The sequence below is a fragment of a genome, unplaced genomic scaffold, assembly GCF_019419815.1.
Source record: "Pyrus x bretschneideri cultivar Hongxiangsu unplaced genomic scaffold, Pyrus_bretschneideri_v1 Contig127, whole genome shotgun sequence".
Classification (NCBI taxonomy): domain Eukaryota; kingdom Viridiplantae; phylum Streptophyta; class Magnoliopsida; order Rosales; family Rosaceae; genus Pyrus; species Pyrus x bretschneideri.
Genome location: NW_025999421.1, coordinates 254,942 through 272,989, shown reverse-complemented (window position 1 = coordinate 272,989; position 18,048 = coordinate 254,942). Strand labels below are relative to the sequence as shown.

At 39.1% G+C, this 18,048-nt stretch overlaps 1 protein-coding gene across 1 annotated transcript; it reads right to left on the bottom strand.

Moving 5' to 3' along the window:
* Positions 1-16,465: 16,465 nt before the first annotated feature.
* Positions 16,466-17,362, bottom strand: LOC103938110. Its single transcript, XM_048578613.1, has 2 exons — positions 17,249-17,362; positions 16,466-16,885 (listed from the first exon to the last, which is right to left on the bottom strand). The coding sequence occupies exons 1-2, from the start codon at positions 17,360-17,362 to the stop codon at positions 16,466-16,468; spliced, it is 534 nt and encodes a 177-aa protein (XP_048434570.1).
* Between the last annotated feature and the right edge of the window lie 686 nt (positions 17,363-18,048).

Below are 18,048 nucleotides of genomic sequence, written 5' to 3'. Positions count from 1 at the left end.
TTACGTTAAGGTCAAGTGAGTATACTTCACCATACCCCCTTAAGTTCAATAAAACTCCCCCCTGAGAATAGCAAGCATTGCAAATGAGATAGTTACACATATCAATTCCTAGAACAAGTTTTTTTTATAGGAGCATATTCATGCGACTTAATTGGCTTGTTCTCGTGCATTTATGTTGTGTTTCCTTAGTTATTTTAGTGTTTAAAGTCACTTTTGTGTGTTTTCAGGTTATAAAGCCAAAGTGTGCAAGAAGATGCAAATTGGAGTCTTTTGGAGCAAAAGAGGAATGAATGAGATGAAGACTTGAAGAAATATGAATTCCTAATCGAAGATGGAGTCCTACTCACATGAGGATTCTTAGAACAACAAGGATTCCTACTACAATGAGGATTCCAATTACGAGAAGGTTGCCAAATTGAAGGAGGTTTCCCACTCACATAAGGATTCCTAGTTGAACAAGGATTCCTACTTGAAGTAGGAAAGTTAAGCCCAGGGTTTCCCATTTTGATAACCTTTCCTAATCTTAAAAATCCTTATTTTCCAGCCACTTTGAAGGCCTTGTAGGCACTTTAGGACACAAAACAAAGGCCCTAGCCCCCTTAAATCCCTTTGCCGTGGCTTTCCCTTTCTCTCCTTCCCTTGCTGTGCAAGGGCGGGGGGCAGTTTTGTCCTAGTTTATGAATTTAAACACATGCTCCTTCCTAAATAAAACCCTAGCCGCACCTTGCAACCAATTCCCTTTTTAATTTCTGATTTAATTTCCTAATTCTAGCAGCCTTTGACTTAATTTTAGTTAATAAAAATAAGCCAGGGTTTTAATTTCTGAAACCCTATATATTCTAAGCCTAGCTGCACCCTAGGGATTACTTATTTATTCATTCTTTCATCATTCAGCCAAAAACCCTCTCTGCCGCAGCCACCCCGCCATCTTCTCCCTTCAATCCGCAGCCACCATCAACCTTCTACATCCCTGCCGTAGCCTCCCATCCATTCCAGCCACCATTCCCAACCTCCCTACACCACTCACACCCCTTGCCGCAACCCTTCACCTCCCTAAATCCATTCCCAAACCAAAATAACATCCAAAAACCCCCTAAACCCTCTCTGCCGCAGCAAGGAGAAGAAGAAAGAGGAGCTTGACGTGCAGAAATTCAACGTGGAATTGTTGGGCATTTTAGGTGTAATCAATCTTTCGTTCTCTATGTTTAATTTCAATTTTGTTTCTCTTTCTGTGAACATGAGAGGCTAAATCCCTAGTTAGCTAGGGGGTGATTCAAAACCATGTTTATGCTTGCAATATAAATTGATTACCTTCGGTTGGAATTTCATGAGTTGTGGATTCAATTTGTTTAACTGCTTGATTGATAACTTATTTGTGTATGTTTATTGAGAGTGCACGCTTAGTTTTCATGCATGAATATGATGCTAGAATATAAGTGAGTTTCACCTAATAGTTACAATCTTATATTCACAAGTAGTGGAGGTCGCTTATAAACGATTGCGTTAAATGAATTCTTGGCACTAGTTTCATGCTCATCATAGTAACGAATGCCTCGTTAACACTTATAGTTTTCATGTTGCTTAATGATCTTTGATTGTATCTTTATTGTGCTTTTCACGTAAAGGACTTTTGGAGAATGTTTTGAATTGTGTATGCGCTGTCCCATCCAATTCATTAACTTAAGGAGAACTTGAAGGTTAATTTAAGTGAACCTAATTAACCCGGGGTGTTGAGTTTCATGATTCATCGAAAGACCAACTGAAAATCTTCTTGTATGCAAGTGGGACATGTGTGGAGAAGAACCTTCTAGCTAGCATTTCATCCATCTTTTCATCAAATTCGTATTTATAATCTGTTTTATTACAATCTGTGTTCTTTGTTTTAATTTCGTCAAAACTAAATCCCCCTTTACTTTAGTGTTTCAATTTAGTTAGAAAGTGTCTTAGTTTGTGTTTCTAAGTGTTGTGATTCAATTTATCACCCAAATTCGTCCAAATTAGTGTAAGTGCTCAAAACTGCCCAGATTGTGTTTTTAAGGCAGTTTTGAGTATCTTGGTGCTGTTTTGAGTCTTTAGGGTTTTAATTTGTGTGCTTATATATTTCGCATCAAATTTTTGGCGCCGTTGCCGGGGATTAGCAACTTTGCTAATCCCTTGGATTGTTACTTTCTGTTTAGTTTAGTTTGTTAAAGTTTCTAACCTTGTTTTGTTTTTCTTGTTTTAGGTACTAGTGTATGACTCGGAGTTCTCAACCGATTCGTGAGCATATCTTGGGCTTTGACAGCGATTTTGAGAGGACTTTGAGACAAAAGAGGAAGCAACACGAATCAAATCCACCAAGCCCGGAACCTGACCTTGAAGAACAAGTCCTAGAAGCGGAAGAGGAGTCCACGACAAGGATTTTTGAAGAACCACAAGGCATGGCCATGGACAACCGGACACTCAAGGAGCTTTCTGCTTCGGGATTGGATAATGCCGCACCTTTGTGTATCCAATATCCCCCACCTGCCCAAGGTAAGACCGAAGAGTTCGAGTTGAAGTCAAGCTTGCTCCACCACATTCCAAAATACCATGGGTTGTCCATGGAGGATCCGAACAAGCATCTGAAAGAATTCAAGGTGGTGTGTTCAAGCATGACTCCCGTCAACGTCGATGGAAGTATTTTGAAGATGAAGGCTTTTCCATTCTCTTTAATGGACAAAGCCAAAGATTGGTTGTATGAATTAGCTCCCGGAACCGTCACATCATGGGAGAGTATGAAGAGGGCATTTCTGGAGAAGTTTTTCCCAACTTCTCAAATCATCCTTTTACGTAAAAGGATAAGTGGAATTCAGCAAGAAGAAGGTGAGTCTTTTCCTACATATTATGAACGTTTTAAATCACTTGTTGCTTCTTGTCCACAACATCAGATGAAGGAGGAGTTACTTCTACAATACTTCTACGAGGGGCTCCTACCAATTGAACGTCAAATGCTTGATGCCTCGGCGAGTGGAGCATTGGTGGACAAGACACCCATGGCTGCCAAGGTCTTAATTGCTAATCGAGCGTTGAACGCTCAACAATACGAAGGAGTAGGCCAAAGAGGACCCTCACGGCAGCAAGTTCATGAGGTAAGTTCCACACCCGACATTCATTCACAATTAACTAATCTTACTTCCATTGTGTCTCAGATGGCCGAAGGAATGAGGATGCAAGGACCAATTGTATGCGGAGTGTGTTCTATCCAAGGACATGCTTCTGAGAAGTGCCCACAACTAATCGAAAATGGTGGATGGGAAAGCGCAAATGCAATTGGATTTCAAGGCCAAAACCAACCAAGGAACGATCCATATTCTAACACATATAATCCAGGTTGGAGAGACCACCCAAACTTCAAGTGGAGGGAGCCCCAACAACCACCACAACAAGAAGGCTTTAGACAACAACCCCCGGGGTTCTTCACTAAGCCATACGTACCCACACATGCTCCACAACAATCTGCCCCAAATGCTTCAGGTACATCCCTAGACAATGATACACTTCTTAAGCTACTAACTAATTTGCCTCAGGGGCAAGAAAATCAAGCCAAAGCCATGCAAAACCAAGACAAGAGGGTGAATCAATTGGAGAAACAAATTGGGCAGATTGCAGATTTTGTCGGGAAGTTTCGTGACCAAGGCCAACTTCCTAGTTCTACCATTCCAAACCCAAAGGGAGGCTTCGAAAGTGCAAAGGCCATACTCTTGAGAAGTGGAAAAGAAGTTGGGGCAGGTCCTACACCATCACCATCAGGTCCCAATGAGGATGAAAAACTGAGAATGGAAGAGGAGGAATCAAGCCAACCCACGGCAAAGGTGGAAACACCTTTGCCGCAAGCTTCTAGTGATCCAAAAATGTCCAATTTGTCCAAAAAGGGTAAGAATGTGTCAAATTTGGTTCCTACTAATGTTTTTCCTTCGAATGTGCCTTTTCCTAGTAGGTTCATGCAAACAAAGAAAGAAGAAGCCGAGAAAGACATCCTTGAGACATTTCGGAAAGTTCAAGTTAACATACCCCTTTTGGATGCAATCAAGCAAGTCCCGAGGTACGCCAAGTTTTTAAAGGAGCTTTGCACCACTACGAAGAGGATGTCGACCAAAGAGGTGGTAAAGGTAGGTGAAAATGTCTCCTCCATCTTGCAACGCAAACTACCCCCCAAATGCAAAGATCCGGGTAGTTTTACCATTCCTTGTGTCATAGGTAACACTTGTTTTGAATCTGCCATGCTAGACCTAGGTGCCTTTATAAATGTCATGCCATATTCAATTTATTCATCTATGAACCTAGGAGTATTGAAAAATGATGGTGTAATCATACAATTGGCCGATAGATTTAATGTCTATCCAAAGGGAGTTTTGGAAGATGTGTTAGTGCAGGTCAATCATTTAATCTTTCCGGAGGACTTCTATGTGCTTGAGATGGATGAATCTGACCATGCCCCTTCGCTGCCAATCCTCCTTGGACGGCCATTCATGAAGACGGCTCGGACGAAGATTGATGTGTTTAATGGAACTTTGTCCATGGAATTTGATGGGGAAGTTGTTAATTTTAATCTTTCTGATTCTATTAAGTATCCTAGTGAGGATCATTCTTGTTTCTCCATTGATATAGTTGACTCTTTGGCGCAGGGATACCTTGAAGAGTTGAACGCCGATGCACTTGAAAATGTCATTACACGAAGCATGGAACTCAAAACCAAGGGAAGGGAGCTTGTGCTAGCCCACTGCACACATGATCTATTGCATGTCGTGCCTCCTAGGGAGGAATTCCTTGAGTTGGTTGCTGCCCTTGAGTCATTGCCTAAGCATGATGGTAAGTCTTCTAACTTTGAGTCAATTCTCATTTCGACTAACAAGTTGCTTCCATCCATAGTTCAGGCACCTACCCTTGATCTCAAACCACTACCTAGCCATTTGAAGTACATTTTCTTGGGGGAAGAGGAGACCTTACCTGCCATTATTTCTTCATCACTCACGTACAAGAAGAAGAGAAACTAGTGCGTGTTTTGAAGGAGTTCAAATCTGCCCTAGGTTGGACCTTGGCCGATATCAAAGGTATTAGTCCCACAACATGTATGCATCACATATTTCTTGAGGAGGGGGCCAAACCAACTAGAGAGGCTCAACGCCGTCTCAACCCTCCGATGATGGAAGTAGTGAAAAAGGAGATAATCAAACTCCTTGATTGTGGAGTGATTTACCCCATCTCCGATAGCCGTTGGGTTTCACCTATCCAATGTGTTCCCAAGAAATCTGGAGTGACGGTTGTGGAGAATGAGCTTGTGCCCACTCGAATCCAAACCGGTTGGCGTGTATGCATTGATTATAGGAAGATAAGCGCCACCACAAGGAATGACCACTTCCCATTGCTGTTCCTGGATCAAATGCTTGAGAGGTTAGCGGGTCATTCATTTTATTGTTTTCTTGATGGATATTCTGGTTATAATCAAATTGTTATTGCCCCGGATGATCAAGAAAATACCACTTTTACTTGTCGCTTTGGGACGTTTGCATATCGACGCATGCCATTCAGTTTGTGCAATGCTCCTGCCACGTTTCAAAGGTGTATGGTTAGCATATTTTCTGATTATGTTGAGAGGATTATTGAGATATTCATGGATGACTTTAGTGTGTTTGGTGATTCCTTTGATCATTGTTTAAATAATCTGACCTTAATTTTGAAACGTTGTGTTGAAACAAATCTTGTGCTTAATTGGGAAAAATGTCACTTCATGGTTAAGCAAGGTATTGTTCTAGGACATATTATTTCTGAAAAAGGCATTGAAGTGGATAAATCTAAGGTAGACCTTGTTCGTCACTTACCCTCTCCAACTTCGGTTAGAGAGGTTCGTTCGTTTCTTGGTCACGCAGGTTTTTATAGGCATTTCATAAAGGATTTCTCCAAGATTGCGCAACCACTATGCCGATTGCTTCAAAAAGAGGTGGTTTTCGAGTTTGATGATGCATGCTCCATGGCATTCAAGCACTTAAAGGAGGCTCTCACCACGGCACCAATCATCACTCAACTAGATTGGTCCATTCCCTTTGAGTTGATGTGTGATGTATCGGATTATGCCCTTGGAGCTGTTTTGGGCCAAAGGAAAAACAAACAGCCACATGTTATTTATTATGCTTCACGCACTTTAAATGATGCTCAATTGAATTATTCTACAACCGAAAAAGAACTTTTGGCGGTTGTATTTGCATTAGATAAGTTTAGATCATATCTAATTGGTACTAAAGTAATTGTTTTCACTGACCACACAGCCTTGAAGTATCTTCTCACCAAAAAGGAGGCCAAACCAAGGCTCATTCGTTGGATGCTCCTACTTCAAGAATTCGACATTGAAATTAGGGACAAGAAGGGATGTGAAAACGTGGTGGCTGACCACCTAAGTCGAATGGTGCGTGAAGAAGAGGACCTTCCCATTTCAGAAACGTTTCCAGATGAGCAACTTCTGTCCGTTGAGGTAAGTACCCCTTGGTATGCCGATTTGGTCAATTTTTTGGTGTCTAAGTAAGTTCCTAACACCTTAAGCAAGGCCCAACGTGATAAACTAAAAAAGGATGCACGTTTTTATGTTTGGGACGACCCTTATTTGTGGAAAATCTGCCCAGATCAGATTGTGCGTCGTTGTGTTCATGAATCTGAGTTTAATTCCATTTTGAGTTTTTGCCATACATATGCATGTGGTGGACACTTTGGCACACAACGCACAACGTTTAAGGTTCTTGAAAGTGGTTTTTATTGGCCTACATTGTTTAGAGATGCTAGGGCTTTTTGCTTAACAGGTGATCGATGTCAAAAGACAGGAAGTTTAGGCCAAAGAGACCAAATGCCGCAAACCCCAATCCTTGTTGTTGAAATCTTTGATGTTTGGGGTATTGATTTTATGGGTCCTTTCCCTATTTCTTTTGGTTTTACTTACATTTTACTTGCCGTTGATTATGTGTCAAACTGGGTGGAAGCTAAAGCCACCCGAACTAACGATTCTAGGGTTGTTGCAGATTTTGTAAAATCTAACATTTTCTCTAGATTTGGGATGCCTCGAGTACTCATAAGCGATGGTGGGTGTCATTTTTGCAACCGCACCATTGCGGCGTTGCTCAAGAAGTACAATGTGATGCATAAGGTTTCCACACCTTATCACCCCCAAACCAGTGGCCAAGCCGAAGTTTCAAATCGAGAAATAAAGCAAATCTTGGAAAAGACCGTTGGGCCAAATAGGAAGGATTGGAGCTTGCGCTTGGAGGATGCATTGTGGGCATATCGAACGGCTTACAAAACGCCCATTGGTATGTCCCCATTTCGGCTAGTTTATGGAAAGCCATGCCATCTACCCGTGGAGCTTGAACACAAGGCACATTGGGCGGTCAAGACCTTCAATATGGATGTGGACGCGACTGGAACCCATAGGAAGCTACAATTGAGCGAGCTTGAAGAGATTAGGCATGAGGCGTATGAGAATGCCCGAATTTACAAAGAGAAGACCAAGGCAATCCATGATAAGATGATTAGAGGCAAAACCTTCTCAATCGGGCAGAAAGTGTTGTTATTCAATTCCCGTCTTCGGTTATTCCCCGGTAAGTTACGTTCTAAGTGGGTTGGTCCATTTGTTATCACTAATGTTTTTGTGCATGGTGCAGTCCAAATACAAAGTTTGAAAACTGGACAAGAATTCAAGGTGAATGGCCATAGGTTGAAACCCTACTATGAGAACTTTGTTGAGCATGTTGTGGAGGAGATCCCATTGCATGCCGTGGGCTCCAACGGGGAATGAGCACACCATCGTCCGGCTGCAAGACGTTAAAGCAAGCACTTCGTGGGAGGCAACCCATGCAATCACCAAGGAGAGGATGGCATTTACACTCCATAACCAGATTTGCGTCCCTAGCCTCTTCTCTTTGTTATTTACGTTCTGCCATGCTTAGTGTGTTTAGTTGCTGTTTGTGTGTTTACTTTTGTTTGGTGTGATTTTAGGCTTGAAACATTGAGGACAATGTTTGATTTAAGTGTGGGGGGGGGGGGGGGGGTAACTAATGTTGTTGATGCAAATTCGTGGGATTTTATCACCCATAACTTCCAATGTTGTTCCTTGCTGTTTTTAAGTGTTTTTAAGCTATTTTAGAGTGTTTTAGTGTGTGTTGACTTAAAAATCCGAAAATCCCATAAAATTTTGAAAAATTGCTTTGAAAAACCCAAAAAAAGTTGTTTTTGTGTGTTTGTTTGTGTCGTAGGTCACCTTCCAATACAATGATGAGGATTTGGTTTTTAATTGCATGATGGTTAAAGAAAGTTACAAACATGGATGGGCATTTGATATACTCTTTGGTTTATGCTTGGTTGTAGTTATAGTTTACGAATTCACATGTAATCACAAAGGAAAATTAGTTTTTGTAACATGCTTGAAGGAATGAACTCAAACTAACGCTACATCCCTATGAGACTTGAGCCTAAACGTTTATTTGGAGAGTAATAATATGTGCATCATTATTTTCTAAAGTCGTTGCATGATCTCATTATTCTTTGCTTGGTTACTACTTAGAAGGCGTTTCATCACTTAGTTCCAAATGCTAGAACTCATGCCCATTTCATTCAAAGCATGTTATTGAATTGCATAACACATATTCAAGATGAAGTTGTGTAGTGACCACCATCAAAGCCAAATAGTCGTGTGCCTTAACTCATTTTTTGTTTAAGTTAACCCCATTGAGCTGTGTTAGCCCATGTTCTTTGTTATCTCATATTATCCTCACCTAGCCTAGATTAGGACCACCCATACCCTTGTTCTTGAAGCATAGTAAGCATGACTAAAAAAATGAATTCCTTTTGATTAAGGTGTTGCAGAAACTAAGTGTGGGGGAAGGATTATTGATGTGAGTTGTTGTGCCATAGGCACGGCTAGAAAATAAAAAAAAAAAGAATTTAAAAAAAAAAAAAGTTGTAAAGAAAAAAAAAGAAAAAAAAATGTGAAAAAGAAGAAAGAAAGAAAAGGAGTTGCAAATAAGTGAGAATGAACTCACAAGTGTTGGTTGTTGAAGGAAGGGTCCAAAAAGTTGAATATGGCCCTAAGTTTTGTGTGACTTCCCCTTGGGTGTTCAAAGTTGATTTTTGCGTTCTAAAGGGAATTCTAAGTGCCTAATTCATTACTTTGCTCACTATTGCTTAAAGAACTTTTGTTTATCCCTATCTTTCCTTGTTAGCCAATACCCCAAGCCCCGTTACAACCCTTGACTTCTATCTTGAGTGTTGTGCATTTCAATTTGTGGAGTTTGAATTTGGTATGAGCATATGGTGTCACTGGTTCTCGCATCTAAGTAGTAGCATTCCATTCATGAGATCATATCTAAACATGTTTAATTACTCCAGAAATTGCTTTCTTTGTTATAACGTATGTGAGTACTAGTCTTTCATGTTTACATCAATCTTCTCACATATAACTATTGTAGGGTGTGTAGTCAGAAAATCTGACTGAAAATTGAGTGCATAACTAGTGAGGAATTGAGAGAATTCTCTAAGGCATGTTACTACATTCAAAATGTGTTTTAATTGATTAAATGCGAACTAGTGAATGGTGACTATGATTAAGTATGTGCTCGAGGGGAAGGAAGACTAAAAGCTATGTGAGTAATGATCTTTGACATGTCATGTTTCATTGGAAATCCCTGAGGCAAACGTTGGAAGGTTTAGGTTATGTTTTGTTTGTTTTGTTTCGTCTTGTTTTCTTTAGTTGTTTTGTTTTGCTCGAGGACTAGCAAAAGCTAAGTGTGGGGGAATTTGATAGGAGCATATTCATGCGACTTAATTGGCTTGTTCTCGTGCATTTATGTTGTGTTTCCTTAGTTATTTTAGTGTTTAAAGTCACTTTTGTGTGTTTTCAGGTTATAAAGCCAAAGTGTGCAAGAAGATGCAAATTGGAGTCTTTTGGAGAAAACGAGGAATGAATGAGATGAAGACTTGAAGAAATATGAATTCCTAATCGAAGATGGAGTCCTACTCACATGAGGATTCCTAGAACAACAAGGATTCCTACTACGATGAGGATTCCAATTACGAGAAGGTTGCCAAATTGAAGGAGGTTTCCCACTCACATAAGGATTCCTAGTTGAACAAGGATTCCTACTTGAAGTAGGAAAGTTAAGCCCAGGGTTTCCCATTTTGATAACCTTTCCTAATCTTAAAAATCCTTATTTTCCAGCCACTTTGAAGGCCTTGTAGGCACTTTAGGACACAAAACAAAGGCCCTAGCCCCCTTAAACCCTTTTGTCGTGGCTTTCCCTTTCTCTCATTCCCTTGCAGTGCAAGGGGGGGCAATTTTGTCCTAGTTTATGCATTTAAACACATGCTCCTTCCTAAATAAAACCCTAGCCGCACCTTGCAGCCAATTCCCTTTTTAATTTTTGATTTAATTTCCTAATTCTAGCAGCCTTTGACTTAATTTTAGTTAATAAAAATAAGCTAGGGGTTTTAATTTCTGAAACCCTATATATTCTAAGCCTAGCCGCACCCTAGGGATTACTTATTTATTCATTCTTTCATCATTCAGCCAAAAACACTCTCTGCCGCAGCCACCCCTCCATCTTCTCCCTTCAATCCGCAGCCACCATCAACCTTCTACATCCCTGCCGTAGCCTCCCATCCATTCCAGCCACCATTCCCAACCTCCCTACACCACTCACACCCCTTGCCGCAACCCTTCACCTCCCTAAATCCATTCCCAAACCAAAATAACATCCAAAAACCCCTTAAACCCTCTCTGCCGCAGCAAGGAGAAGAAGAAAGATGAGCTTGACGTGCAGAAATTCAACGTGGAATTGTTGGGCGTTTCAGGTGTAATCAATCTTTTGTTCTCTATGTTTAATTTCAATTTTGTTTCTCTTTCTGTGAACATGAGAGGCTAAATCCCTAGTTAGCTAGGGGGTGATTCAAAACCATGTTTATGCTTGCAATATAAATTGATTACCTTCGGTTGGAATTTCATGAGTTGTGGATTCAATTTGTTTAACTGCTTGATTGATAACTTATTTGTGTATGTTTATTGAGAGTGCACGCTTAGTTTTCATGCATGAATATGATGCTAGAATATAAGTGAGTTTCACCTAATAATTACAATCTTATATTCACAAGTAGTGGAGGTCGCTTATAAACGATCGCGTTAAATGAATTCTTGGCACTAGTTTCATGCTCATCATAGTAATGAATGCCTCGTTAACACTTATAGTTTTCATGTTGCTTAATGATCTTTGATTGTATCTTTATTGTGCTTTTCACGTAAAGGACTTTTGGAGAATGTTTTGAATTGTGTATGCGCTATCCCATCCAATTCATTAACTTAAGGAGAACTTGAAGGTTAATTTAAGCGAACCTAATTAACCCGGGGTGTTGAGTTTCATGATTCATCGAAAGACCAACTGAAAATCATCTTGTATGCAAGTGTGACATGTGTGGAGAAGAACCTTCTAGCTAGCATTCCATCCATCTTTTCATAAAATTTGTATTTACAATCTGTTTTATTACTATCTGTGTTCTTTGTTTTAATTTCGTCAAAACGAAATCCCCCTTTACTTTAGTGTTTCAATTTAGTTAGAAAGTGTCTTAGTTTGTGTTTCTAAGTGTTTTGATTCAATTTATCACCTGATAGGAGCATATTTACGCACCTTAGTTTAGCTTGTTTTTGTGCATTTATAGTGTTTTTCCTTAGTAAAGTAGTCTTTTAAGCTAGTTCTATGTGTTTTCAGGTTTTAAGGGCAAAGTATGCAAAAGGATGCATTTTGGAGCCTTTTGGAGCAAATTAGAGCTTGGAATGGACATCATATGCTTGGAGCCAAGATGATGGACGAAATTGAAGATTTGAAGATGATGTTTCCTACTTGAACAAGGTTTCCTAGTCAAAGTAGGAAAGTCCCTAATGGAAGATGGTTTCCTAGTTGAAATAGGATTCCTAGTTAAAATGGGTTTCCTAGTTTAATTAGGAATCCTAGAAGAACAAAGTTTCCTACTCAAATAAGGTTTCCTACTTGATGAAGGAAAGTCAAAATCCAAATGGTCTCAAGTGAAGCAACAAAGAAGTTTTCCAAGTCCAAGATGGAAAAGGAGTCCAAGATGAAGAAGGAATGATGAAGACAAGGTTTCCTAATCCTAATAGGCAAAGTTTCCAAGTGCAATGAGGAGTCCTTATCCATTTAGGGCACTTTATCCATTTAGGATACCTTATCCTTGTTCTAGAAACCTTATCCATCCTTGCCGTGAGTTTTCCTTGCATTAGAGGGTTTCTAGAAGCCCTAATCTGCCTTATCCTTTAGTGCCGCACCTATCCCTTCTAGAAAGCTGATTTCCCTTGCCTTGCAAGGCATTCCAGTTGTGATTTCATAAATTGTGAATGCAATTTACTTAACCGTTTGATGGATAACTTATTCTTGTATGTTGATTAGGGAGGCCTACTTAATTTGCATGCTTGAATTTGGTGCTAGAATATAAGGGTGTTTCACATAATCGTTACAAACTTATATTCACAAGTAGTTACGGTTGTTTTCACAATCATGTTAAGTAAATTCCTCGCATGAGTATCATGATGTCATAGTTACAAGTGCTTTGTCAATACTTATGATTTCCATTGAACGTAATGATCTTTGATTGTATCTCTATTATGATGTCATGTAGGGGACCTTTGAAGAATGCTTTGGGTTGTCGTATGATGTCATCCAATCCAATAACTTAAGGGAAATCTAAGGGTTAATTAGTGATGTCACGGTTAATCTGGGGTATTGAGGTTCATGGTTTATCGGAAAAGCAATTGGAAATCAACTTGTGTTTGAATGTATCATGTGTGGAGAAGTATCCCTTGGCTAGTTCATCATCCATTGGTTTTTCTTAAATTTGTCCAAAATCTGTTTTCAAGTTTAAGTTACTTGTTTTCTTTTCAATTCGTCCAAAATCAAACGCCCCTTTCTTACTTGTTCTAAATCTGTCCAAAAGTGTCTTTTTAAGTCTTTTGAGTCAAAACTAATTATATTTTCGTCCAAATTGAGTCTTAGAGTCTAAATTAAGTCCTTTTGATTGTTTTGAGTTGTTTTGAGTCTTTAAAGATTGTTTTGAGTCATACAAGTTTAGTTAGAGTCTTTTGAGTGTGTTTAAGTGTTTTAAAGCATATTTTTACATCTTTGACTCGATTTTCATTAGATTAGCAATCCCTCCTAATCCCCGGCCTAGAACGATCCCTACTTATATCTATACTACAATTGTCAAAAAGAGGGTTTAATTTGTGTGCTATTATTTGTCACATCAAGTACCAAAGAGTAAACACTTTCGCTATGTTGGATCTACCTTGCACGGAGCATTAGATGGAGTATCAACCATAGAATACAAGTTGGATGGATGAAGTGGAATCGTGCATTGGGCATGTTGTGCAATTGTCGTTCCCACTAAAGCTCTGGCAAAATTTTATAGAACAGCAATAAGGCCAAGAATGCTTTATGGCATGAAATGTTGGGTGGTAAAAATTAACACGAGCAAAAAATGAGTGTAACATAAATGAGAATGCTTCATTGGATGTGTGGGCACACAAGAAGATAGGATTAAGAACGAGGATATCCGAGGTAAATTAGGAGTGGCCGCAATTGAAGATAAGATGAGAAAAAATTGGTTAAGGTAGTTTGGACACATAAATAGAAGACTACAAATGCTCTGGTTACGAGATGGACGCTAAGTGTAAAAGGCGTATAGGAAGACCTAGGAATGCTTGGAAAGAAACTTTAAGAAAAGATATGGAGTATTTGGAGCTAATGGAATTATGGAAGACATCGTGCAAAACCGCCCAGTGATGTTCTAGAATTCATACAACCGACCCCACTTGTTCTTGTCCATGCGTGGGATGAGGGATGTGAATGTTTTACAAAGAAGATGCCAAAAGAGGGTGGCTGAAATCTCCTTCATCCTCTTTGGGCCAACGATGATCAAATCCAAACACCAACTTTACCATCACTGGATAGACAACAATCGGAATGATTTCAAAGTTCTAACTAATTATCAAACTAATAATCGTGAAGCAAATCCAACGAATTTCCAAAATTTATAAGATAAATATTAGTGTCAAAGCAATAAAACTACCCTTCGGTCTTCATTCTGATCAGGTACAATGTATTTACCACTTTTTCTTAACTTTGAATAAAATACAATCGGTACTGCAAAAAGAGAACCTTTCATAAGCACAGTTTTATACATCTACAAGTATTAGCATTTCCAGAAAGTAATATTTAAATAATTGCAAGCCCATATCCTCTATGATTAACTGCAATAACAGATGCAAGAATGCAAGTGAAGCAGGCATGGTGTCAGCATGCGTTGTTAATTGCAAACGTACGTAGGCGCTAGATGTCATAAAATCTCATTATGTGTCAACATAAGCTAGGCCAGAAACAATATTCTAGCCGCTGTTAAAAGACTTTCTGACTAAAATTGCCAGCAGATTCAAATTACGATAATCCCCAAACTCTGATCTGTTTGAAACTTAGGAGGACTGCACACTTTATGGAATGAAATCTCACAAGTTTGAAACATGAATACTATCTCCTAAGGGCTGGTTTGGTATTGCTGTGCTTTGAAAAAAAACTGCTTCTGTTATGCTGTAAGAATAAGCAGCTGTGAAATAAAGCAGCAGAGTGTTTGGTAAACTTTTCTGTAAAAGTGCTTTTGGAAAAAAAAGCAGTATGATAGTGTTTGGTAAATTTTTATGTAAAATAACTGTGACTATATGAAATGCCCAAAAAGGGTATAATACTATATTATTATTATGATATTTTATTTAATATTACTATTTTTATGTGAGGATTTTGTGTGGTCGTGGGGCCCACACCCCATTTCCCTTATCCCTGTGTCTTCCTTTCCCTCCCCCAATTCTATTTTTCCCCTCCTTGCATGAAGTTTGATACTCATCTTCACCATTCCCAAATTTTCTTTTTCATCCTTGCTCATCTCTTTTCTCCGTCTGTTTCTCATCTCTCTCTCCAACCACCAATCTGTTTCTCATCTCTCTCTAACCACATAGCCACCATAGTAGTGGATCCACCACCACGCAGCTTCAATTCCAGATGCCAGAGTGCCATTTTAATGTCAGATGTAGCACCGAATGGGTTTTAGATCCGGTGTTCGCCAACAACTCTGACTTCAAACCCATCATGGCACAAAATTATCTCCAACCATGTAACTTGAAGCCAGTTATTGGACGATGTGCAAGCGAGGAAAACCCAGATGCCCACACCATACCACAGAAGGCAAGAATCAGGACAAAATCAGTCATTTCCCTTCTACCCATTTCCCCCCTCTCTCAGATTTCTCAGTCCCCAAACACCAAAACAAACCCACCTCTTGGATCTCATCGCCCCTCCCTCCTGTACATATCCGGCGAAATAAGAATATCAACTATGAAGATTCGATCTTCAACCTAGCAAGAAGGAGAAACAGAGGAGGGTATTTTTGAGATTGTAAAAGTTTCATTAAATTCTACAGTTCACCCGCCTCTTGAAAAAAAAAAAAAAAAAAAAGTTGGCTTTGAGAAGCAGCATTTTGCTGCTTCAGCTTTTTGCCACTTTTCAGCTTAAAATGATAGTGACTTTGAAAATAAGCAGAGTTACCAAACACAAATTTTACTCCATCTTTTTTTCATCCCTGCTTTTTCTTTTAATCACCTCAATGCCAAACTAGGCCTTTGATATGGCTTCCACAAATGTTTACGGCAGTTGACTCAGTTTATAGCTAATATCTTAAACTATTTCATTTAAATACAGCCTGAGAGACTACATTGTGAAGCAATTGATTAAAATGGTGTGGAAAGTACTGAAGACCATTTTCAGTTTGGCATACGGCATATTGACCTCTCGATGTTTGAAATACGTTCAAGCAAATCAAAAGCTTACCAAGCAGAAAAACAGTGAGCATTAAACCAAGGGTAATTTGAACTGAACAACGATTGTTCAGGCGTGGAGGTGTTTGCCATTGCTTCCGTGGGCTTTGCAATTGCTTCTGAGATGCACCAACCCGACTGTACATCTGCAGAAGACAATCTTTAAGTTCATTTTTCAAAAATCAAAATAATAATAAACAAATGCAAAAATCTATCAGCTGAAAGAAAGCAGAGGAGAGAGGATGAAGCTTGTTCCTTTCTTTCTCCTTGCATGTGAAATATTTATTGCCTTATAATCAATTGTTATAATCAACTCTGCCTTTCAAGTACGTAATAAACTGACCTGGTTGAACAAATTAATTGCTCCAGTTGCCTGATGCAACCTTTGCTTCCCGAAGACAAGTTTGAATCCTTTTTCTTCTGGAATTAGATTTTTTCTCTGTTCAACTTCATCTGCTATTACGATCCTCAGCTCACTATAATTTGGTGAACATCATGTCTTCCTTGTATAAATTATATCATCCTTCATTTCTGCGACTTCTTTTCCTTTCAATTCCATGAAAAATTTGGATCCTTGGAAATAGTAATAACATCTTTAACACCCTTTATTTCATCAGAAATGTCTCCATTGCAGGCAGCACTATATTTAAGGTTCCTGTCTTTTCTTGTAGTGTCACTTTCCTCGGAGCTTTTCACCCCATGCCTGAGTTCTACACATTCATTTTTGGCTGTTTGCTTACTTTGGGATGTCCCAGAGAGAAATGCACCAAAATCATCGTGTTCGTCTTCATCCATGTGTACCCATTGAAGGGGTTTCTTTCCTTCCATACTAAACGATTCCCTTAGTGCTGTTTCAACACGAGAAATTTGGTTTTCAATAGCAGCAACAAATTGTCCATGTCTAGCTGCTTTATGATCATCACCACATTGTCTATAGCTCAACCTGACAGCCGTCTCAAACTCTTCCAACTAAAAACACATTGACCATTCAACATGACAGATACAGTTAGAAAAGGTGCAATAGGGCTGGCTAAACCATTTACATAAAAATTAAAAAATTAAAATTTCTCTGATTTCAATTGGTATTAATATCTAACAATCCAAATCAGGATTGAAATGCTAACAGAGATTGACGTTAAAGTTGAGATGAGTTTTTTTACTTTCTTTTGGAATCGATGGAAATTTTTTCTAAATTGGATTCTTCCTTGCTCAACTTTATTAACAAACACCAGGATAGTATTGATACACACATAAATTCTGATAAGATTTGTGTACAGTGAATAAACAAGAGAGGAAGAAAGGGAGATAGCTAAAGTGGGACGAGAGACGTACCTGCCATTTGGCAGTACCTAAAGCGGTTTGCAGCTCCCTACAGAGTTCATCCAAATGTTCTTGTGCTAGCCTTTCACTCCTCTGTCGAACCCATGCCTTGTATATAGATTCCATTCTGGAAAAGAAAATAAACGGAAAATAAAAGGGGGAGGTAGAGAATAAATTATTCTGAGTACCAATTTTATTGAGCTTTCTAAAAAGAAACAAATATGTCATTCTATATAACGGTTTGGTGGTATTCCTCTTCATTTTAAAGTGAGAGGTCTTATTCGAAAACGAGAATCAGCTCCCTTCAATCTTTGCAAAAACTTAGAGGGAATAGCAGCATAATACCACTAAATCCCTGTAATCACTGATTACTCAACATAAGGAGTTGACAATTGGTAGAATAACAACTCAAATTCTAAACTGGAAGAAAATGGTATTTTTCTTTAGGCCGGGAAGAAAGTGACCTTTTGATTATAGTTCACCTATCCCCGGGATATAGGGCGGTCTACCGTCTACCATTATCTCCACAGTGCAACCATTCCCAGTACAGTTGAGCATACTTTTTCTTGTCATCCAAATGAAGGGTAAAATCACGCTAACGCACTCAATTACAGCACAGAGAAGCTATATCCGTAAAAAATTTATCATTTCCAAACCATCATGAGAGATTACTTATCCAAAACCTATCTAGAAGTTCAAATTCAACCCAAAATATACATCAGGCACATCATCAAAACTTAAAAAAAGTGGGAAAAACGGAGAGAAACACACAACCTAAAATCCCAATGACAAAACTCAAAAACCAGCATAAC

Bases quoted from the DNA above. Each gene is read 5' to 3' on its own strand.
- LOC103938110 (XM_048578613.1), bottom strand. From the start codon at position 17,362: ATGGAATCTATATACAAGGCATGGGTTCGACAGAGGAGTGAAAGGCTA. The intron at 16,886-17,248 runs GTACGTCTCTCG...ATGTGTTTTTAG, and splicing joins TAGGTACTGCCAAATGGCAG to TTGGAAGAGTTTGAGACGGC.